We start from the raw sequence: 24497 nt of genomic DNA on the forward strand, positions 1-24497 counted from the left end.
AACATAAAAGGAAAGTTTAAAAATTTTATGCCAAGCACCAGGAAAGGACTGTGGTAGGATTTGAGCACACCATAATTTCCTGGTATTAATGACATTATCATTTTCCACTGCTTTCAAGAGAAGTGAAATTGACACCAGAATATATTATTTGCCTTGACACACTTTACCTATCCTTTGGGTATAGGCAATGCCTTCTCTCTGTTTGGCGTACAGCCAGCTCATGCCTCTTCTCTTAAATTCCCATAAATAGTTATTAACCCCAAAGAAGCAAAAACAAATCACTGTATCTTTTCATAAAATGGATCTTTATTGTCTTCATACATGGTTTCTCGGTACCAAAGAAAACTGCAGTTTAGGGACGAACAATTTCTTGTAGAAATATGAATTTTTCAGAAATGGTTTGTGCAGAAATGTGATGTTAATGAAAAAGAAAAGGGGTCAAGAGAAGAGAGAGTCTGTAGTATATGCATCTAATTTTTACTTTTTAAAACTCCTCTAAGCGCTAATCCTTTACTCAAGTAAGAGCCCAACAAAATTAGTGAGAAACTGAAGTGATTGTGCTATCAAATACAAGGAATACATTTTTTTGAACTGATACAAATGATTTAATTTTGTTAATCAATTCCAAATACTATAAACATCTGTACATACATATTTGTGTTCTTACTACTCAGTTTGCCTAAATTAAGTATGAGTTCATGAGCTATTTAAAAAAAATTCATTTTTATTGAAGTACAGTTGCTTTACAATGTTGTGTTAGTTTCTGCGGTATAGCAGTCAATCAGCTGAATGTATACACACATCCTTCGTTTTTAGTTTCTTTCCCATTCAGGTCACCATAGAGAATGGAGGCGAGCTCCTCGTGCTGTAGCTGTACACAGTAGGTCCTCATTAGTTATCTATTTTATACATAGTAGTGTATATAAGTCGATCCCAATCTCCTAATTAAGGAACACATTTATTTATTTGATAAAGAAACCATGAGAAAAGTGGATTGGAATGGGCTCAGACTTATTCTCAACTCATCACTGGGAGCCTTGGTGTCTGTGCCAACAGTTCAGGAATCAGCAGGCTACCTGGATGTGGGTTATAACAACAAGCACAAAACCCAAGGCTCTTCTCCAACACCCCTCTGGTCAGTGGAGAAAGCCTGCAGCCACGCAAGAGGGGAAGTTGCATCATTCGGCTCACCTCTCCATCACCATTTCATCTTCTGCTTGCTGACCTTGATGTAACCTGAGAGGTTTCCTTGCTTCGGCTGTGCAGTCCAGAAGCCAGAACTTCATCTAGGAAACTGATCAGTAGACTTGAGTTACTCAAAGGGGGGGAAAAAAAAGGCATCTCCAAAAAACAGAGTATCTTGCTCATAATATCTACGTAGATGAAAGGATATCATGAGTAGAACACAAGAAGCACTGGTCTGATATCTGGGTGCAGAACAGAGGCATCAGTTGAGCACGAAAACATCTGGACTAGGAGAGCGCCTTTTGCACTTCCCCAGAGTTCTCACTGTGTTTTCAGTTTTAAACTTGCAGGATTTTTCAAGTTTGAAATTTCTAGTCTGGAATCCAGAATTTTTAAGGACAAGGCTATATACTCTCAGAACCATATTATATCAGTACCTCTTACTTATACTCTTAAAACTGCCTCAGAACTTTTATTGTGCCTCTAATCTAGTCTTTATCCAATCTGCTATCCAAAGTGGCACCAATTTTCTAAATACAAGTTATATCCTATTGTATACTTTCTCCTCTTCTGCTTTAAAAACTTTCTTTTGCTTATAGAATCATATACAGATTAAAATTCAAGGCTCTTTATAATGTGGCCTAATAATAACTAATAGTTGTATTTATTTTATTCTGAGAATTGGTTTAAGTTATGTGTGTGTATACATATAAACGGAGTCTATATATTTATGCTCTTATTCTCATTTAAAAAATGAGATATTAAGTGACTTGAGAAGGCACAACAGCTAGTAAGTGGCTTAGGTGGGATTCAAATCCAGCTCTCAAATCCACACAATACTGTCACTTGTCTGGTTCCATCTCCCACCAAACATGCAGCCTATGTGCCTTTCATGCCCAACCATTCATTGTTCCCTAAATGTGTCCTAAGCTTTCACACCTTTATGCTTTTGCTCTTATTATGTCCTAAGTCTTTTTTTTTTCCCCATTTATTTTTATCAGTTGGAGGCTAATTACTTTACAATATTGTAGTGGTTTTTGCTATACATTGATATGAATCAGCCATGGATTTACATGTGTTCCCCATCCCGATCCCCTCTCCCTGTCCTGTCTTAAATGACTGACTACCCCTTCTTTGTCTGATGAAATCCCTTGTATCATTAAGGCTGAGGATTAAAGGCCACCTGTTCTGTGAAGCCTTCCCAAACTCTCCTCCATGCTGAACTAGTCACCTCCATCACTCTGTGTCCTAGAGCTGTTTTAGTATCATATTATTATTAATTAGGTACTCTATACATTATTGATGCCAGAATAGACTGTGAGTTACTTAGGCTGGGACTAAGATTTATTCATCTTAGATCTTCAGGGTTTAGCACAGAGGCTGACACTTAGTAGGGGCCCAATAAAGGTATACTGAATAAATGAAGTAATTAAAACAGCCACCCATTGGCAAGAAAGCCTTCTCTGTAATACAGGAGTTTGGGAGGCAGTACTTAGAAGTATGCTGGACTCATTCTCAGGATACAGGTCTAGTAGCAGGCAGAGGGTTGGTGAAATGACCAGGTAACTTATTACCACAGTTGTGCAGTTTTAGACCTGGAAGTTTCTAGGCTTAGAGAATTTAAATTCCAAACTCCTTTGCAAAAGAAGAAAATGGTGAAATAGAGGGAAAGGAGTAGAAGCTAAACTCATCTATTCACCCACTGAACACCTCTGTTAATAATGGCACCTCTGTCTAGCCTGGCTCTTTAGCCAGTTGGCCAGGAGACACTTTGAGGTCAGAAAATAAGTGTCAGGAAATGAGGCAGCATTTTTTTTTTTTTGAAAGATAACAAAAGAAGTCTTTAATTAGTGACTTTTGGTAAGAATGAAACAAATATGCTGGGAAACCCTATGGAAACCTATGAGGTGATCTTTGCTTTACTTGAGACTATGCTACATGTGGAAAGGAAAGGAGTAACCTTCCTGAAATTGTACTTAAAGATTCTGCTCTGTGGACCAACAAGACCCCACATTCTTGCCTGCAAAAAGAAAACACTCTTTGTATCTGCTAGGCCTAATTTTGTTCCCCAGGGCTATTGTGGCTTTTTAAAAAGTATCTATTTGGGGACTTTGATGAGTCACTTCAGAATGCTTTAAAAATTATGGGTGATGAACATATTGGTATCTGTACCCCAGATTTAGACTATGTTTAAAAACAACAAAACAGAATGATTTTTCTTCCCAGATTTGTTTTAAATCCATCTTACTTAAAAAGCAAACTCAAAAATCCCCTTCCCCTGTGGTACTGTAATCCAGTCAATTCAGCTCAGTTCAATTAAATGTAACAGTATTTACTGATCCATTATATGGTAGGCACTGAATGAGGTGTATATATGAGCACTTCTAAACTTATGACTTTAGAAGTTATGACTTCTAAACTTTAAGGGGCTCTTAGTCAGAGGGATACACAATCACAAAGCAACGTGAGAGATGGTACAAACAGAGATGGTACCAGGAGCTAACCTAGTGGATTAGCTTGTCTTTGTTTGTGCTGTCATTTTGGGCTCTATGGAGAGAAGGAAGGTGGGCAGAAAAAAGCCGTGATTTTTAAAAGTCGACCTCAAAAAATCTTGCATCACACATTGAAAAACAAGTTTCTTTATGTTTAAGTCTTTGATAAGAGACTAACACAGAATTTTAAATCTTAATTACTAAAATAATTGAAAAACTGTGTTCCTAAATAAAGCTATATATTATAACAATACCTATTTCTTTTTTTAAAAAAACTATACTCCACAGATGGAAATTACATGTGAGTTTCTTACAACAAAAACATTAAAGGAATTTAGAATCAGATCTGAAGACTGGTATAATGGAAAAAAATGAATGGAATTTCTGGGGAGCAAGAAAACAGAAAAAGACATTCTGAAAAATAATGAGAAAAAAGCCAAGATAGTTGCCTTAATGGAGTAATAAGCTTCTAATTATAGCCAAATACTTAGCTGGAATATCAGAATGGGGGAAAGGAAAGGACAAGATGGAACTTTTAATAGCTCAGAATACTGCTTACAGTTGTCAGAGCTCCTACTGTGTTTCACACTGCTTTGCTTTTGCATATACTATTCTGTCTAGAAAGCTGTCCCATCCCTACTGTATTTTATCTAGTGGACCGACGCATCTTTTAAAACCCAACTTGCTCTCACAGTACAAAGCCTCTAGGAATTTATTTGTTTTAGTATCTATTTTGCATGTAAGCCTATGAGTTTTTTGGAGTACAAGTAATACATGAATAAAAGTGTTAAATAGTATACATAAAGCTCGTCTTCTTTGACTCTTATTTTCCCCATCAGTCTTTCCAGAGATAACAATTTGATCAACAAATATTTATTAAGTGCCTATGTGCCAGGCACCATTTTAGAAGCTGTGAATATAGCAATAAGTGAAGTGAAAAAATTCTGCTCTCATGGCATACATATTCCACTGGGGAAGGAAGGAAGATAAGCAAAATTGATAAGTAAAATGTAATAATAATAATGGTAATTATTACCACCATTATATATACCATTATTACCACTTACTACATTTGAAGTACAATTCTAATGAGATAGAAACCATCCTACTTCACACTGAAATTAAGGCACAGGAATCAAGTCTTATATCTTGAACATGACCAAACTGGGATGCCAACTCAGATATGGGTTAACCATGATGCTACACTGCCTCTCTGTAATATGTTAGATGAAGAGAATGCTATGGAGAAAAACAAAGCAGGTTTGAAGGAGAGGTGGAGGTAATGGTGGTGTGAGATTTTAAATCCAGTGGTCAAGGAAGACCTCACTGAGAAATTGACATTGGAGCCAAGACTTGAATAAGGCAATGGAAGACATACCTGGGGGCTTCCAAGGCCTGGTGTGTTCAGGGAACAGAAAGGAGACTGGTGTAGGTAGAGTGAGGTGAATAAGGTATTGGGTAGTAAGAAATGAGATTAGAGAGATTAAGGAAAGGGGATGGAGGGGAGCTGAAGATGAGCTCATGTGAGGCATGGTAATAAGGATTGTAAGGGTTGTGATTTGTACTTTGAGTAAGATGGGAAACACCTAGAGGGCTTGGTGCAGAGATGTGACATTATATACTTTCACAGATTTGCTCTACTGCTATACTGAGAACAGACTACACAGGGGGTTAAAGGTAAGGCATCCTGATGGAAGTGAGGGTGGTACCAATCAGGCAGTTGTGATGAGAGGGTATCAGATTCTGGACATGCTTTGAAGGGAAGGATCACAAGATTTACTGATAAATCAGCATGTAGGTGAGAGAAACAGGGGAGCCAGGAAGACAAGGTTTTTGGCCTAAGCAACTAGGAGAATGGATAAGTCTGAGAACGGAAAAGTGATTTCGGGGAATGACAGACATGAAAGGCTAAAAGGAGTGGCTTAAGGGAAGAGGTAAGATTTAAAAGAAGATACAGGTTTAAGAGAATGTATAAGGAGAGGAATCAGAGGTCGTGAGTAAAAACAACTAGAAGATTATATTTAAGAAGAAATATTGGAAACCTGGTTTGATTATTGTTAAATAGGGATGTTTATTAGACATTTAAGTAAAAGTGTCAAGTAGACAGTTGGATATACACATCTGGATTTTGGGAGAGAAGCTCAGATTGAAAATAGTGATTCTCAGGACTTCCCTGGTGGTTCAGTGGCTAGGACTCTGGGCTCCCAATGCAGGGGGCCCAGGTTCAATCCCTGGTCAGGGACCTAGATCCCACATGTGGCAGCTAAGGATCCCTCTTGCTGTAACTAAGACCCAGTGCAACCAAATAAATCAATAAAAATATTTTTAAAAATAGTGATTCTCAATGGAGAGGTGTGTGATTTTATGTTCAGGGTACATCTGGCTATGTCTGGAAACATTTTTGGTGGCCATAACTGTGGGAGTGCCACTGGCCTCTGGTGTGTAGAGGCCAAGGATGTCGCTGAACATCCTATAATGTACAGGACAGTTTCCCCACCCCCCCCCCCCCGCACCCCAACAAAGAATTATCTGTCCTCAAATACCAACGGTGCTGAGGTTGAAAAACTCAGACTAGAGATGTAAATCTGCGAGTCACTAGAGGATATAATTTAAAACCATAAGGCCAGCAAGGAGTGAGGTGTACACAAGAAGTGAGGGAGTCCGAGAATAGAGTTTCAGGGACTTTAAAAATAGGAGAAATGAACAAAGAGACAGAAGGAATGGCAAGTGAGGTAGGAGGACTAGCAGAGTGTAGTTTCTGGAAGCTAAGTGGTAAAAGTCTTTCAAAGTGAAGGAACTGGTCAACAGTGTCAAATGCTGCTGAAATGTCAAGTAAAATGAGTACTAAAAGTTGATTCTGAGTTTAGCCACATGGAGATCCCTGGAACCACAACAAAAGTGATTTCGGGGAATGACAGGCATGAAAGGCTAAATGAAGTGGCTTAAGAGAAGAGGTAAGATTTAAAAGAACATACAGGCTTCAGAGAATGTATAAGGAGAGGAATCAGAGGTCGTGAGTAAAAACAACTCTTGAAGAATTTTGCTATAAAAGAGGACAGAGAAACAGCATAGAACCTGGGAGGAGACAGGAGGTTAAGAGAGAGTTTTTAAAGATGGGGAAAAAACCCAGCATGTTTCTCTGCTTCTATGAATGATCCAATAGGGTGTGAAAAACCCATTCAGGATCGAGAGAGAAGCAGGTCTGGAGCGATGCCCTAGAGAAAGTGAGGGAATGGAATCTGGTGCCCAAGTGGGAGGGCTGGACGCAGCCAGCAGCACTCACCACTGTGATGGGGCGGAAGGCAGAGGACAGCGGCAGTGTGGGAGCTGCGGGAGTTCTCTTCTGAAGACTTTTTACATGCAAGTCCACCTCGAATAATAGCTTCTTGATCTGTGTATCCTCAATATAAAGCAGACACTGAATCAGGTATTTGCTGAATGAATACATGGATCAGATTTACATTTTTTAAAAGAAGTTAAGACCTCAGCTTAAATGTCACCTATTGTGCTAAACTTTTCCTAAATATCCAGCAGCAATTTTATCAGGAGTAAGGGAACAAGGTGGCCTTGTTCTCTATGTCTGAAAATATTAAGAATCTCATACATGGAGATCATACTGCTCTTCACTGGGTGTATCCTTTACCCATTTGGAACTCATTATTTCTCAAATGCAATGGACCTTTCCCCACCACCTCCCGTTTTCAGTTATGCTGTTTTCTCAGTCCTGAATGCTCTTTCTTCCTATGGAAATCCAACTTAGTCTTCAAGGTCTAGTTCAAATGCTATCTCCATGGTGAAGCATTTCCTGATTACACTGCCAGAATTAATTATTTCCTTTTTGGACACATTTTATTTAACTTACATACATTAACGCTTCTCAAACTTTTGTACCTAAGAACCCTTAAACAACAGAAGAGAATCAATTTATTAGTATTGAGGGTATAGTCCAAATTGGTTTCCTGGCTTACATCTTTCTTTGAGGGCTGATATTTTGCTTTAAAAACACATAACAATTTTGTTATTTTTCATAAAAGGGCCTTTTAAATTGCAACATAAATATATTTTTTGTATAGGAGTTGACCAGTTAAATTATTTAATTCTACTCCTGGAATTAGAAGTCCCCACCCCTCCCCCAACCACTTCTAAAGAAAACAGACATCCCAAAAGATGTGTCATGTTTATTCTGTGCCTTTGCATGACTCTGGTACTAATCATATCCTAATTTGAGAAATACAGGTTTGTTTGAGTTCTCCACCTGAACCATAAGATCACTAAAGATAGGGATATCATTTTCTTTGTATTTTAGGCCCTGCCTTGGAAAAGTACCTTATATAAAGCAGTTACTCAATAAATATCGTCCTCCCAAATAGTATAATCATAACAATCTGTCAATACCCTTGGCTCACATTTTCTTCTTGCTGCTCTGTGACTAAACCAATAGTAACAGCCACAGTAAACAAAACAAAAACCCAATAACTCAAACGTCTATGGACAGATGAACGGAGAAGCAGGCTGTGGCACAGAAGAATGGTACACAGAAGTGAAAAACAAATGAACAAGGTTACATGGAATAGTACAGATGAATCTTAGACATAAGGCCAGTGGAAAGTATGATACAATTTTCTTTATTAAGCTAAAAAATAAGCAAGACTAAACAATGCTTGCTTATTCTATGTTTAGAAATACATGGATTAGTGATAAAAATACAACTCTCCCCATCAAAGCAAGGGAATTAAACACAAAATTTAGGATACGGTTTACTTGTTGTAGAGAGAGAAGGGATATAATTGGAGCAGAACACACAGACAGATCCATGTTATTGGCAATTTTCCAGTCCTTTGGCGAAGGATCCAAGAGTATTCATTATATTCTCTAACTTATATTTACATATATTCTTGTTGTTTAGTTGCTAAACACTTTTGGGACCCCATGGACTGCAGCCCACCAGGCTCCTCTGTACATGGGATTTCCCAGGCAAGAATACTGGAGTGGGTTGCTATTTCCTTCTCCAGGGGATCTTCCTGATCCAGGGATTGAAACTGTGTCTCCTGCATTGCCAGTAGATTCCTTGCCGCTGAGCCATGGGGGAAGCCCAAAACTACTATGTTAAGATATAATTAAGAAAAAAGCTTCTATATCTAAATGGTTTCTATACTCTGATGTTTCTCACAATCTTTAACATGCAATCTTTCTACTTTCCAGGAGGATACTGTGATTTAGTTGTCCAACAACCTTTTTAAAATATCTATCAATATCTCCCCAAACAAATCTTCTATAGAACAAACCTTGGGAAACACTGACTTAAGATATAAAATATTTCCTTGATTATAACCAACTCCAATGAGGTTACTTTACCCCATGATACTTTCTTACAAGTAATGTAACCACCTGTTGTAGACTACTCCTTCCCAGTTCCCACCTTAGTAACAGACACCTGGTTTATGAAAAAAGAAGCAAAGCAAAGCAAAACAAATAAACAGGAGCCCTTGGTCTTACTTCCTCTCCCTCCTGTGAAGAAATTGGACAAAAGAGCAACCAGTGGGATTCTGCATGTATCCAACACTGTGCATGTGTCCATTCATGTGAGGAGAAAGGATTATCCTCATGGTCCATAGGGCAAAAGATGGACTCCTCAAAGACTGAACTGCCTGTAACACCAGTTTCATAAAGGTATGAAAGGAGATTATCATCTGAGAAGAAAGACAGTGATAGATGTACTTTCTCATCATTGGGAATATTCAAGACCACATCAATTTGTCAGAGCAACAACTACAGAAGTAGAATGGTAACCACCATACCAAAACAAACACCCCCCACTCCCCCAAACCAACAAGAAACAAAGCTCCAAATAACCTCTCTGTAGCAAGCATGGATGTTAAAGACTCTGTGAAAGTCTTTTAATTATAGAGGTACCGAGTCTGGAGGTTTCAAATGGGAAATTTGTGTGAGCACAAATGGGAATCAAGCTACTAAAGTTTTTCCTGCACAGACCACAAAAGTCACCTGGCAATTGGCTATTTTCATAGTAAATTTTACCATAACCCCAGTATTGCTGGGCATAATAATATAATTCTGCTCTTAAATTATGTTAAAGTAAGAGTTTTCAAACCAAGTGATTTGGAAGTATGGGTGACAACAGAGGTGGTGATGATGAGTATCCAGTCTTTTTTTACTTGATTTCCCCCAAATGTAATGGTAATAACAACAGCAGCAGCAAGCAACACATATTAAGTGCTTCTCTTGTGCCAGATTTTCCTCTAATATTTTATATATGTTATATCATCCAATCATTATAGCAATGATATAAGGAGCTATTATTACCTCCACTTTACAGTTGAGAAAATGGAGGCACAAAAAATTTAAATGATTTGCCTAAGGTCATACAAGTGGACACATGGCAAAACTAGGATTTATAAAAGGTAGTCTGGGGACTTCCCTGATGGTCCAGTGGCTAAGACTCTGAGCTCCCAATGCAGGGGGCCTGGGTTCAATCCCTGGTCAGGGAACTAGATCCCACATACTGCAGCTAAGACCTGATGTAGCCAAAAGAAAAAAAAAAAAAAGTAGTCTGGCCCTAGAGCCCTTGCTTCCTTAAAAAACAAACAAACAAACAAACAAACAAAACTATTTATTTGGCTTCGCCAGGTCTTAGTTGTGGCATGTGGGATATAGTGCCTCAATCAGAGACTGAATCCAGTTTTCCTGCATTGGGAGCTCGAAGTCTTAGCCATTGGACCACCAGGGAAGTCCCTAGAGCTGTTGCCCTTAATTGCTGTGCTACACAGCCTCTTAAAAGACCAAAGGGTACCAAAAGGTGATTTATAAATAATAGGTTTCATTCAAGCCCAGGAGTTCTAATGATAATCCTAATGAAAGAACTTATGTCCTGAAAGATGCATCATTGAACTGGGGAAGTTAAATACAGTTTTGCAGGGCTGTATAGAGGGTACTCAACTATATACTTTAGTACTTAATAATTGCAAATGGTACCAAATTGACTTTTAAAACTCTGTGGAATATCTTAAAATTTTTCTCATCATTAAAAAAACATTAAAATGCAAATAACATAAGAAATACAGAAGCAAATGAGTTACTCATGTCTCACTACACAGAGTTAGCATTTTTGAGTTTTTCCTTTCATTTAAAGTTTTTTACGGTCTAACCCAACAAATCCTAAGACAAATATGCAAACACTGGATAGGGTCTTACATACTACACAAAAAGGCATATCCTATAAATTTGCAAAAGAGAATATCCTTTTTCCTGAATGGCAACCTTCTGGTTGCAAGAAACAGAAACCCATTCAAACTAGCTCAAGCAAGATAAAAAAAGTATCCTCAGTGACACAGGGGTGGGGGTGGAGGTCTATCACTGAACCAGGGTAAGATCAGGGCTTCTTAAGGGCACTGTGGAGAGCAAGTGGGGGCTGCTTTGAAACCACACAGTATCTACCTCTGCCTCTGCCTCTGCCTCTTATTTCTGGCTGTCTCATTTACTGGTCTCTTACTTCACACTATCTGCTGCTTCTTTTTTCTCTGCATTTGAGTTGAAATAAAATGTTTTTTAACCAACTTTCTCTGTACAAATTATTTTTTAAATTTGTTATTTTTAAAAATCAGGAGCAGTTAACCTCGGGGTTGGAAGGGTATGATGTGAAGGTATAAACAAAACTTTTCTGGATGGCAAATTAGTATTTAAGCATATTAAAAAAGTTAATACTCTCTGATGCAGTAATTTCATCTCAACATCGCTAGCAGTGCATGGAATCTAGGATGACAGAAATCTGAACCTGAATTCTAGCTTTGCGCTTCCTTGCTATATGACCTAAGGCAAACTACTTAATTTTTCTCTTAATGTTCCAGTTCTTTCACTTGCAAATTGGGACCACAACAATATTACCTTCTGGATCAGGAACATTAAATAATATATGAAATGAAGTCAGCAGATTGTTTGGCATTACTATTATCCTAAGTGAGTGTGTAAAGATGTATATAAAATTATGTTTGTTATAGTACTGCTTATAAGAGTAAAAAGTGATAAACAATGACTATCAAAGAATATTTGTTTTGTTCATCACCATGTGTCTAGTTTCAAGATAGCTTCTGGAATACATAAGTGCTCAGTAAGTACTTGTTGAATGGACAAAAAACTGACAATTGGTTAAATAAATTGTGGCACAATCACACAACAGCATACCATTCAGTCATTAAAAATGACATATAAGTATTTTCATTGAAAGTACATGTATAGTATAGTCCACTATATTTAAACATATATATGTATATATTCACAGAAAAAAATCTAAATCATCAAGACATTGACATTTCCAATGCTGAGATGGTGGTAGTATGAATATTTTTATTATCTTCTTTTTGCTTAGCTGTATTAAATTTTTTTTCCTATAAGGATTATATACTGATTTTGTAACAAAAAGCGATTTTTAATTAAAAAATATGTTTCAATGTACAAATAAACTGGAATCAGGGGACACACTTAGATTTGAATCTTGGGTTAGTTTTTTAAAAAAGCATTGTATTAGAGTTATTCATTTATATGCCTATTTTTCCATTAGATATTGAGATCTTTAATGATATACAAAATGTCTTCATCTTTCTAACACCTTACACATAATAGCGCTCAATAAATACTTGTCAGTGATAGATGATACACTCCATCACAGCTCTTGGCAATGGTGTCTTAACATTTTGTTACAAGAGAAAAGTCAAACTCTCCCCCAAATCTCTACCAAGATGGTGAACGTTCCAATGGTTTCAAAATTGATTCTGAAATACCTACAAGTGAAGAAGTGTCCTCTGGATTCCTCTTTCTTTGAAATGCAAATTCTGTCATAGGATCCTAATTTTTCAGTAAATAATTCAGAGATCAAACCAACTCATGGTTACAGGAGAAGGTCCAAGTTTCTAGGGTTACTTGTTTAAGTAGAAATCTATAAAGAACCTGTTGATAATATGAATCGGCATCCTCCCAGCTTCCCATTTATTTACAGAAATTCAAACTGTAAACTGTTTTCTAAGCCCTAAACTGTACTCTCTCTTAAAAAAAATTAATGAATCAGAGTTCTATTATTACCAACATTCAGGCATCATCTCAGGTAGTAATGAAACTAACAGCTGCCACTAGTTAATCAAATTAGTCATTTTTACCCAAAGAGCAGCACTGTCTTAAATCTCATTCTTAATTATCATTGGATGGCAAAAACCATGAAACAAAACTAAATGATTCCTTACTTTTGTACTGTTTTTTTCCCTGCTTTGGTTTACAGTATTTTTTTAGTAAGCAGAAAGCATCACACAATTTCCATTTGGTAAAAACACATTTTGGCTATCTTATAAGTGACATTTATAAGCAAGGGATTTAAAAAATCATAGCTAGACAAAACTTCCCAAAATATTATTTCAACTGTGTGCTCAGACTGGAAACAAACTGAGTTCAAATCCAGCTTTGCCACTTACTAGCTCTATGACTTTGGAAAAAGTACTTATCTCCTCTAAGTCTCATATGAAAAATGAGGTTGATGATAATACAAATACCTACCTCACTGGGTTGTTATGAGAATTAGACAAAAATTTAATGAATAAAACATTACTATCCCATAGAAATGAAAAGCAAGTCACAAAAGTGAGTGGCTATGTAATTTTAAATGTTCTAGTAAGCACATTAAAAAGATAAAAAGAAACAGGTATAATAAATTTTAATTGTATATTTTATTTAACCCATATAACTAAGATATTATCAACTTTAAAAATTGAGATATTTTACACTTTTTGTGTACTAAGGCTGAAATCCATTATGTATTTTATTACTTGTGAAAGTGAAGTCACTCAGTCATGTCTGACTCTTTGCAACTCTATGGACTAATGTAGCCCACCAGGCTCCTGGGATACTCCAGGCAAGAATACTGGAGTGGGTTGCCATTTCCTTCTCCAGGGGATCTTCCCAACCCAGGGATCGAACCCAGGTCTCCCGAATTGCAGGCAGACACTTTAACCTCTGAGCCACCAGGGAAGCCCTTTATTATTTGTAGCACACCTCAAACTAGACTAGCCACATTTCAAGTACTCAACAGTACTCAGTAGTTACAGAGGCTACTTTTTGGACAGCACAGGTATAAAGTATGGTGTCTAACACATAGTATATGTTAAATAAATTTTAACTTCTTAGTGTTATCATAATCGCCTCTTAGGAGTTGCTATGGGCCAGTGTTTCTCACATCATGTGCTCATAACACCAGCTTATATCGGTGGTTCCAGGGCATGTCACTACATAGCACTGAAATACATAATGAGAAAATTACTTCTGCAGCCATGGACTGCAGCCCACCAGGCTCCTCTGTCCATGGGATTTCCCAGGCAAAAATACTGGGGTGGGTTGCCATTTCCTACTCCAGGGGATCTTTCCGTCCCAAGGATCGAAGCTGCATTTCCTGCAGTGCAAGTGGACCAATCTTTTTATCCTTCTGACTATATCAAGGAAAAAGTGTCTGGTTGGTACTATAGTGCTGTTTTTTAAAATTTTAATTTTTTAATTGAGATATAATTCATAGGCAATAAATGTACCAATTTTAAGGATATCATTTGATGATTCTGAAAAATACATCCAGTCATGTAACCATTTCCTTCATCAAGATATAGAACATTTCTAACACCTGAGTCAGGGCTTCTTAAAAATCAAGAAACAAACAAACAAACAAAAATCAAGAAGTGAAAAAAACCTCAACAACAAGAGCCATAAAGTCAACTGCACGCCTCTGAATGTTGTTGTTGTTTAGTTGCTCAGTCCTGTCCATCTCTTTTGCGATCCCATGGACTGCAGCCCACCAGGCTCCTCTGTCCATGGGATTTCCCAGGCAAAAATACTGGGGTGGGTTGCCATTTCCTATTCCAGGGGATCTTCCTGCCCCAAGGATCGAAGCTGCGTTTCCTGCAGTGCAAGTGGATTCTTTACCAATTGAGCCACCAGGGAAGCTTCATGTTGCTTTCCAGAAAAGTTGTGGATTTACATTTCTACTAGCAATATTTGAGACTGCCTCACTGTACATTTATCTTGAGAAAATATTCAGAGGTAGGACAAGGATTTATCGATATACATGATGCTTACCACAATATTTATATCAAGCAAAAAACTATAAACAATCTAAATGTTGAATAGTAATAGTTAAACAGAGATACACCCTTAAAATTGAAACTGTAGAGCTATTAGGATCATTTAAAATAATTTTAATAATATGGTATAATTAAAAGTACAATTAAAAATAAGCAAAACAAGTCAAAACTTTAAAGACAATGAATGTAATGTGATTCTAAAACTCAAAAACCTTCAAGTAAAGGAAAAAAACATCAGGGGGGGGCTTCCCTGGTGGTCTAGTGGTTAGGAATCCGCCTGCCAATGCAGGGGACTTGGGTTCAATACCTAGCCCAAGAGGATCCCACATGCCTCAGGGCAACTAAGTCCACATGCCAGAACTACTGAGCTAGTAGGGCCTGCAGGTTATAACTACTGAGTCCATGGGCCACGGCTACTGAAGCTTGCACGCTAGAAGCTGTGCGCCGCAACAAGAGAAGCCACAGATGAGAAGCCCAAGCAACATAACGAAGGGTAGACCCCACTCTTCCCAACTGCAGGTAGCCTGCACACAGCAATGAGGACCCAGCACAGCCAAAAATAAAATGAATAAAAATAAATCTTAAAATAAGTTAGGAGAAAATATACCAAAATATTAACAGTGGTTAGCTCTGAGCTGTGTAATAGTATGAATGATTTTGACTTTTATACTTAATTTTTATGTTACAATGAGCATTAATTACTTGGGGGGGAAGCCTATTTTTCTTCATCTGTCCTTGCTAGTTAGAAAGAAAATAACTGAAAAGTGAAACAATTATTGCACAGGCTTATAGTTAATGAGGGTTTAATTGGATCCAGTAGAGTTATAGAGAACCTGCTATGTGTAATCATTATTACTGGTTTGAAAGGGAATCTAGCAGTAAGACGATGGTTGATCTAGTGTTACATTTCCCCCTTGTCAAAAGTCTAAAGAAAGTACTGAACTGATGGACAGCACTGCGGAAGACTAACGTGCTCTCTTCACACAGTTCAGGGGCCCAGGTAATGCTGACAGCACTACTAGTACATTCACCTTTTCTCCTTCACTTCTACCCTGGATTCTGAGAAGACAGAGGGATTTCATCTATTGGGAGAATAATTCCATCCGTTCTGATCTGGTTCTTGACCTCTCGGCTCACACAGCTAACCTAGGGTGTCAACTGCTTCCAGCAAGGATCCAGAACTCCTTAACACTGATTGATCTGTGAAGTCATCAGGCAAGCCAGCTCAAAACCCGCATCAAGATGCTTATTTATTTGCAAGGTAGGATCACATGCTTTGGAAACACAACTAGAATAATGGCAGCCTATTGTGGTGGTTTAGTCGCTTAGTTGTGTCTGATTCTTTGTGACCTCACGGGCTGTAACTCTCCAGGCTCCTCTGTCCATGGGATTTTCCGGGCAAGAATATTGGAGTAGGTTGCTATTTCCTTCTCCAGGGGATCTTCCTGACCCTGGGATTGAACCTGCGTCTCCTACATTGCAGGTGGACTCCTGCATTGCAGGCGAACTCTTTACTGAGCCACCAGGGAAGCCCTCGGTCTATAGTAGGTGAATACATAATGGATATAGTTCATGTATGGGCTTCCCTGGTGGCTAAGAACAGTACAGAATCTGCCTGCAGTGCAGCATACCCACAGGTTTGATCCCTGGGTCAGGAAAATCCCCTGGAGAAGGGAATGGCTACCCACTTGCCTAGCATTCTTGCATAGAAAATTCCATGGACTGAGGAGCCTGGCGAGCTATGGTCCATGGAGTTGCAGAGTCAGACACGACTGAGCAACTGACACTCTCACTTTCACGCAGTTCATTTATATAGTTCATTCAGTTTACTTCCCAGGTGGCACTAGTGGTAAAGCATCCATGAGGCACAAGAGATTCGGGTTCAATCCCTGGGTCGGGAAGATCCCCTGGAGTAGGAAATGGCAACCCACTTCAGTATTCTTGTCTGGAAAATTCCATAGACAGAGCAGCCTGGCAGACTACAGTCCATAGAGTCACAAAGAGTTGGACATGACTGTGCGTGCATGCACACACACACACACTTAGCATGCATGTTCATTTATACATGTCTAGGAAACTTGCATTTTTATAATAACCCCTGTTCATTCTGAACATTTTAAGATAAATAATACTGCTCTTAATTCATTTTAGCTTTGATCACCATGGTGATTCTGCCAAAATATAAGTCAGATGTCATGATTCTGCTCAAAACTTTACAATATCCACAAAAACTTGTACAGAAATGTTTATAGCAGCCTTATTCTTTTTTTTTTTTTTTTATTATTAGTTGGAGGCTAATTACTTCACAACATTTCAGTGGGTTTTGTCATACATTGACATGAATCAGCCATGGAGTTACATGTATTCCCCATCCCGATGCCCCCTCCCACCTCCCTCTCCACCCAATTCCTCTGGGTCTTCCCAGTGCACCAGGCCCGAGCACTTGTCTCATGCATCCCACCTGGGCTGGTGATCTGTTTCACCATAGATAGTATACATGCTGTTCTTTTGAAACATCCCACCCTCACCTTCTCCCACAGAGTTCAAAAGTCTGTTCTGTACTTCTGTGTCTCTTTTTCTGTTTTGCATATAGGGTTGTCGTTACCATCTTTCTAAATTCCATATACATGTGTTAGTATGCTGTAATGTTCTTTATCTTTCTGGCTTACTTCACTCTGTATAATGGGCTCCAGTTTCATCCATCTCATTAGAACTGATTCAAATGAATTCTTTTTAACGGCTGAGTAATATTCCATGCTGTATATGTACCACAGCTTCCTTATCCATTCATCTGCTGATGGGCATCTAGGTTGCTTCCATGTCCTGGCTATTATAAACAGTGCTGCGATGAACATTGGGGTGCACGTGTCTCTTTCAGATCTGGTTTCCTCAGTGTGTATGCCCAGAAGTGGGATTGCTGGGTCATATGGCAGTTCTATTTCCAGTTTTTTAAGAAATCTCCACACTGTTTTCCATAGCGGCTGTACTAGTTTGCATTCCCACCAACAGTGTAAGAGGGTTCCCTTTTCTCCACATCCTCTCCAGCATTTATTGCTTGTAGACTTTTGGATAGCAGCCATCCTCACTGGCGTGTAATGGTACCTCATTGTGGTTTTGATTTGCATTTCTCTAATAATGAGTGATGTTGAGCATCTTTTCATGTGTTTGTTAGCCATCTGTATGTCTTCTTTGGAGAAACGTCTGTTTAGTTCTTTGGCCCATTTTTTGATTGAGTCATTTATTTTTCTATAGCAGCCTTATTCATAACAGCCAAAAGGTGGAATCAACTCAGATGTCCACCACTGACAGACAGTTAAACAAAATGTGGTATTTCATTTCACACAATGAAATACTATTCATCTGTCAAAAGTAAAGACGGCTATAACATAGATGAACCTTGAAAACATTATACTAAGTAAAAGAAGCCACTCAGAGAAAATTATATGTTACATGCTTCCATTTAGATGAAATGTCCAGAACAAAGAAATCGATAGAGACAGAAAGTAGATTAGTGGTTGCTTAAGGCTGGACGATTCTTTTTGAGGTGATGAAAATGTTCTAAAATTGACTGTGGTGGTGTCTGCACATGTCTCTGAATACACCAAAAACCACTGAATTGTATACTTTTAAGGGGGTGAACTGTACGGTATATGAATTTTACCTCCATAAACCTGTTAGAAACAAAACCCCAAAGTCCTATGATGCTCTCTGACTCACAGTAAAAACCAGACCTCAAAATAGTCTACAAGGCCCTCCATGATCTGGCCACCAATACCTCTAGACTGCACCCCTGACCCCAGCCTCCTGGAATACACTGCAAGATCCTGCCTTAGGACCATAGCCCCGCTGTCCTGAGATGCTCTCCCCCACATCTGTTTGGCTCATTCCCTCACTTCCTCCAGGTCTCTGCTCAGACCTCTTCTTCATGAGGCCTTTCCAGAAACACTGAGTGGTGTGGCTTGTCCCTACTGCCTCCACATACTACAGACTTCCCTTCACTTTGCTCTACTTTTTTTTCCCCATAGAATTTATCATCTTCTGATTTACTATAAAGAATACCTATTTATTAAGTTATTATTTATTTCTGTCTATGCATTAAAATGTAAGCTTCATAAGGATTAGGATCTTTGCTTTTATTCACAGAGGCATTCCAATATTCAGTAAATACAGCTGTCCTCATTTGTTCAATAAATGTTTATCTATTCTAGAACTTATAACTAGGCCAAAATGACTTCTTACTGTTTCATGCAGACTTTGGTGGAAATATCTGTGGTGATATAGAACAACTCGTGTCATATATAGTGCCGGAAGTCGACATTTGAGTTATTCCCCGCCAACTGAGGCTCTTATTAGGCCAGTATGACTAATGAGATAAATGAAGAGGGAGGGGGTAAAGGCAGGCGGAAGTACTTCCACAGGAAGGGTGATCCCTGAGACAGAAGGTGAGAGTCTACACGCTGCAAACCCGCACGGACCCCAGAGGCAGAAAAGACTCCCTGCTCAGGGCAGGCACTTGCATGTGTTCAGGTTACTGCTGAATCCATTCACCCGGATCCTTTTTCAGGGCAGGTTCTCTGCTTTCAAAAAGGCATTAAAATTATGCCCTTAAAGAAGTCCCTGTGATTGGTTACTATCTTTTATTTCTTTGTATTTCATTATGTATACAGGAGAAGGGGAAGCAATCCAAAATTCATATTAAACTTCATATGGCTATAGAGAGAAGAAAGTATCAACTGCCTCCCTTCATTTGGAAGGCAGTTTTATTAAGAATGTTGCTAAGGAGATAATTAGCTCCTGCAAAGTTCCTTGGTGTCTTAGCAGCAAACACACACCATCTATTTTAAATAGTGTTTAAACCTAAACAAAGATAATTACAATTACACCTAATCAGAGCAGGTCCAATAGAAATAAATCATATAACTACAAAAGGCCTGCTTCATTATGACCAGTGTTTGAATCTTTGAAAAAATGTCATAAAGAACTACTTTAAAGAATTGAGGTATTACTACTGAAGAGAGAGCAGCTTAAAGCAGAACTCTGAAAAGCAAGTTGAACTTCAGCTTCAACTAATGTATATTTCCTTATAAAATCTAAGGGACATATATCTTCAGGTAACTTCTGACTTAAAACTTGGCTTACTTATACATGGTCCCTATTCTTTCACCAAAGTTACACTGAGTTCTGGAAGTATTTCAGAGAGGGAAAGAAAAAATTGCTTTTTATTTCTGTTTTTGTTTAACATTAAGATTTTGTTTCAAGGGCCTGGTGCACTGGGAAGACCCAGAGGAATTGGGTGGAGAGGGAGGTGGGAGGGGGGATCGGGATGGGGAATACGTGTAAATCTATGGCTGATTCATATCAATGTATGACAAAACCCACTGAAAAAATAAATAAATAAATAGAGGAAAAAAAAATTTTTGTTTCAAAACAAAAGTAAAGGTAATGTCAATGTATTTTAGAAACAGAAGGCATCCCAGGATAAAGACTATTAAAGTTGCTACATGAGAGGTACAGGTGATTTTCCAGGATGCAAGAGACCAATTTTGACCCATCTACCTATTACATTAATATCTTGCTCCAAATCATAAACTAGTAAGTGGTAGTGCTGGGAGCTGAGTGTAAAATAAATCAGATTTTATTTAATACACTAGGAAAATCAAGTGACCTGTATCCCAGAAATACCCTGGGATTTTTCAACAGGCGTTTCCCACCCAGGAAGGATAACAGATTCTATATCAGCCTATAACACTCCGAGCTACAAGATATGATTTTTCTTTTTTTTCCAGCCACACCTCTCGCGGCTTGCAGGATCTTAAGTTCCCCAACCAAGGCTTGAACCTGGGCCATGGCAGTGAAAGCAGTAAGTCCTAACCATTGCACTGCCAGGGAATTCTCAAGGTATGATTTCTGTTTACTGCAATGCTTACCAATCCAGATCTTCGTGGGGCATACCATATTTTACATAATTCTAAGTATAAAACGAGGGCACTCATCATGACACAGTTAAAAGTATAGTGTTTCCTGGTCGCCATAATCTCTCAAAATAATACTTTTGTGAGGGAGAGCTGTGTCTTTATCAGTTATTCATTTGGACTTTTTCTTAAGAAATAATCCATTCATTACATAGGAAACTATATAGACGCTCACAAAAATTAAACCCCAACAATTCTCAGAAACAAATCATTCAACTTCTCCCACCATATATTATTGCTGCTCATAGCCCTACTGTATTGAGGTATAAAGCTGATTTTTTAAAAATATTAACCTTTCCATTTACTGAGAGTCTGGGATTTCAATATGTATTAAGAGTTGTGAACTCTTAATTACTTAATAGTCTAGTAATACCCAAGGTAGTCCACAATCATCATGAAAAATGAGCCTTTCCTCTAAAAGCTGAAACTGTTGCTTTCAATTGCTTAAGCCTTTACAATAACTGGTTTCTGAAATACAAATTTTACTACCTTCTTACTGATAGTGAAAAATTTCACTAGCTACTTATTGCTAGAGGCTACATATTTATGAAAGTAAATTATAAAAACCAGTTTTTGGAACATTTATGTATTGCAAATATTAATTTTTTTCCAGGTTGGTAATTAGCAACTCCCTCTTTCTAAAAGTTTCATTGATCAGGGGCCAGTGAACAATCCTGTCCAAGATTTTCTTGAACCTTCTACTGCTAAGGATATCTGCTCAAATGTAATTTGGTATACTGCTTAACATATTATTAGGTCAGACAAAGAAATATTGAGCTGGCTAGTTGGAAGAATCTAGTCTATAGCTTTCACAAAGTTGCTTTACTTTCTTTTATTTTTCTGCCTTACTTTCTTACTTTGACATTAAACATTATTTTCTCAGGACCTGGGACACTAATTTAAGGAAAAATCTAGATATTTAGGGTCTCCCTCTCATTTTTAATAAAATAAAGTTTTATTCACAGTACAATTAATTAGCCAAACATACCTGAAAATATATGCATTTTTGTTTATATGTAATATGACTTAATTACAAAGAAATGTGTAAAAATCTTTGCTAATCTATCTTTCCCTCTAAATCCAAAGTATTTTTAAAATTGAAAGTGAAAGTGAAAGTCGCTCAGTCATGTCTGAGTCTTTGCGACCACATGGACTCTCCATGGAATTCTCCAGGCCAGAATACTGGAGTGGGTAGCCTTTTCCTTCTCCAGGGTATCTTCCCAACCCAGGGATTGAACCCAGGTCTCCCACACTGCAGGCAGATTCTCTACCAACTGAGCTATCAGGAAGCCCCCTTTTTAAATTGAGATACAGGTATTTAGTTTTAAAGGTCTAATATTTCAAGTTAAAGAGAAGATGCTATAGTTCTTAGGTATAGGTCATGAGGCTACAGACACTCAATGGGAAATATTAACTCTCAGAAAGATCACTTAAGAGTCAATTAGCCCTTTTTAGATTCGGATAGTAAAGCCTACTTTAAAGCAGATAATTATATATACAAACATGAGAGAACTCATTTAGATTAAGAAAATAAAATCCTATAAGTCTATCTAGTAATAAAACATTTTAAACCCTACATTATTAAATATTATTTAGAAAATAATTGTCAGGCTTTCAAGTAATATTTATGAAGGAAATGAAGAGTGATCAAAAGCATGGACTCTGGCTCTGAGAACTGGCTCTCTTTGTAACCATGTTTACTTGGGCAAGTTATTTAATCTTTCTGCCTCAGTTTCCACATGCAGAGTGCTGAAAATAATATGAACCTTTACTGAGGATTAAATGACTTAATATACGTAAAGTACTTAGTAAACTGCCTAACACATAGTAGATGTTCAATAAATATTTACTACGATTATTATTTTTATTAGCAGTAGCAGGAACAACAGGCTTCCCAGGTGGTTCAGTGGTATAGAATTCGCCTGCCAAGCAGGAGATCAAGGTTTGATCCCTGAGTCAGGAAGATCCCCTGGAGGAGGAAATGGCAACCCGCTCCAATATTCTTGTCTGGGAAATTCTATGGATAAAGAATCCTGGTGGGCTACAGTCCATGGGGTCACCACCACCAGTAGGAACAATGGGAGAAAACTGAATAAAAGAGTTGTGATACTTTGTGTCACTCAGTGCTCAAAAATATTCAATGGTACCCCACAGACTCCTGAATTAGGCACAAAATACTCAGTTTGACATTTTAGAATGCACAGCTAAGCTTCCAAATATCACCTAATATTTTCAAATTAGAGTAAACTTCATGTAATGTTACTACCAATTTAAACTTTTCCAAGATCACAAGCGCACTTATACTTCCATTTCTGAAATGAAGGCCAACTAGATAAGGTGAAATTAAATAAAGCATATAGAAATGCTGGATAAAAAAATGACAAACATACTTTTAAATAAATAGCTAAACCTCTTAAGAAATTAAGGGAAACTCTAAGTCAAAAAACGGAACCTAAACTTAGGTTGGCAAGTATAAACCAATGCTTATGACTACCCGATAAGTATATGGCAATGTTTATAAACAAAGGAACTGTATTTTAACAGCCACAAAGGATCAGGATCCAGGGTTTAGGACTCAGTAAAAAAGGGAATTAGAATTAAGACTCTTGAGTAATTGAGAGGCCCTCAATGAAAAGGAGTAGAAAAACAAAAATCCACACAGGGAGATCACAAGGAAACCTAAAACAAACAGGTATAGGTTCTGCATAGTTCAGGAACTCTTCAGGACAGAAGTTAACTTTAAAAAAGTTCTGAACTGATAATACTCTTTGGGTACCTGGCCTAAATGAAAGAAAAACTATGCAGAAGAGATATATCTTCAACTTAGGCCCCTCATGAGTCCTGTGAGTCTTCTTTAAGATAACCCATAATCCAAAATTACAAAACACATGCAGATGCGAGTCATCATGAGTTAATGTCAGCAGACACAATAGCAGAATTAGATCTCCAAGGACTTCAGATAATAGAATTAATGTGGTTAAAGAAAAATTTGAAAAGGATTTGAAAATATGAGAAAAGAAGAAATTAACAAAAAATCAGACAAATTGGTAAAGGAAGCAAATAGAACTTACAGACTTAAACACAGATTAGGCATGGCTGAAGAGAGAATTACCAAATTGAAGTACTAATATGAAAAAAATTACACAGAAGACAGCACAGAGAGATAACAAGTAGATAATACAAATAAGAGGTTAAGAGACATGAAAAAATAGATAAATGCCTAACATATAGTGAACAGGAATTCCAGAAGGAGGGAATAGAGGAAGTAGAAAAAATGCACTATTTAAAGAAATAATGACTGGAAATTTTCCAGAAATTATGAAATGCCAAACATATATTTTCATACCAACTAAAATAAATAAAAATAAATTCACATTTAGATATATAATACTGAAACAAGAACACCAAAGACAAAAAGATAATTTTAAAAAGAGCCAGAGAAGATGTCTCCAGATGAGACACAATTATAGATGTTGAGAGTAGACTTCCTAACAGCAACAACTGAAAACAGTATTTCATGGTCATCTTCTTTTTAAAATTTTTTCATTTTGGCCACACCACACAGCATGTGGGATCTTAGTTTCCCAGAGATGGGACCCATACCCCCCTGCAGTGGAAATGCAGAGTCTTAACCACTGGACCATCAGGGAAGTCCCAGTATTCTGGGACTGTCTTTTGATTTCTAAGTGCTGGAAAAAAAAAACTAACTATTAACCTGAAATTCT

At 37.7% G+C, this 24497-nt stretch overlaps 1 protein-coding gene across 2 annotated transcripts in view; it reads right to left on the reverse strand.

Moving 5' to 3' along the window:
- Positions 1-288: 288 nt before the first annotated feature.
- Positions 289-24497, reverse strand: part of VPS45 (vacuolar protein sorting 45 homolog) — a 67376-nt gene continuing 43167 nt past the window's right edge. For both annotated transcript variants that reach the window (XR_009689034.1, XM_061120924.1), the window contains one exon: positions 289-1294. Coding sequence is in view for 1 of the 2 variants with exons in the window: in XM_061120924.1 (XP_060976907.1) it covers positions 1207-1294 (88 nt within the window). In the remaining variant the exon portion in view is untranslated. The remainder of the gene's footprint in view (positions 1295-24497) is intronic.

Source organism: Dama dama, chromosome 20 (assembly GCF_033118175.1).
Source record: "Dama dama isolate Ldn47 chromosome 20, ASM3311817v1, whole genome shotgun sequence".
NCBI lineage: Eukaryota > Metazoa > Chordata > Mammalia > Artiodactyla > Cervidae > Dama > Dama dama.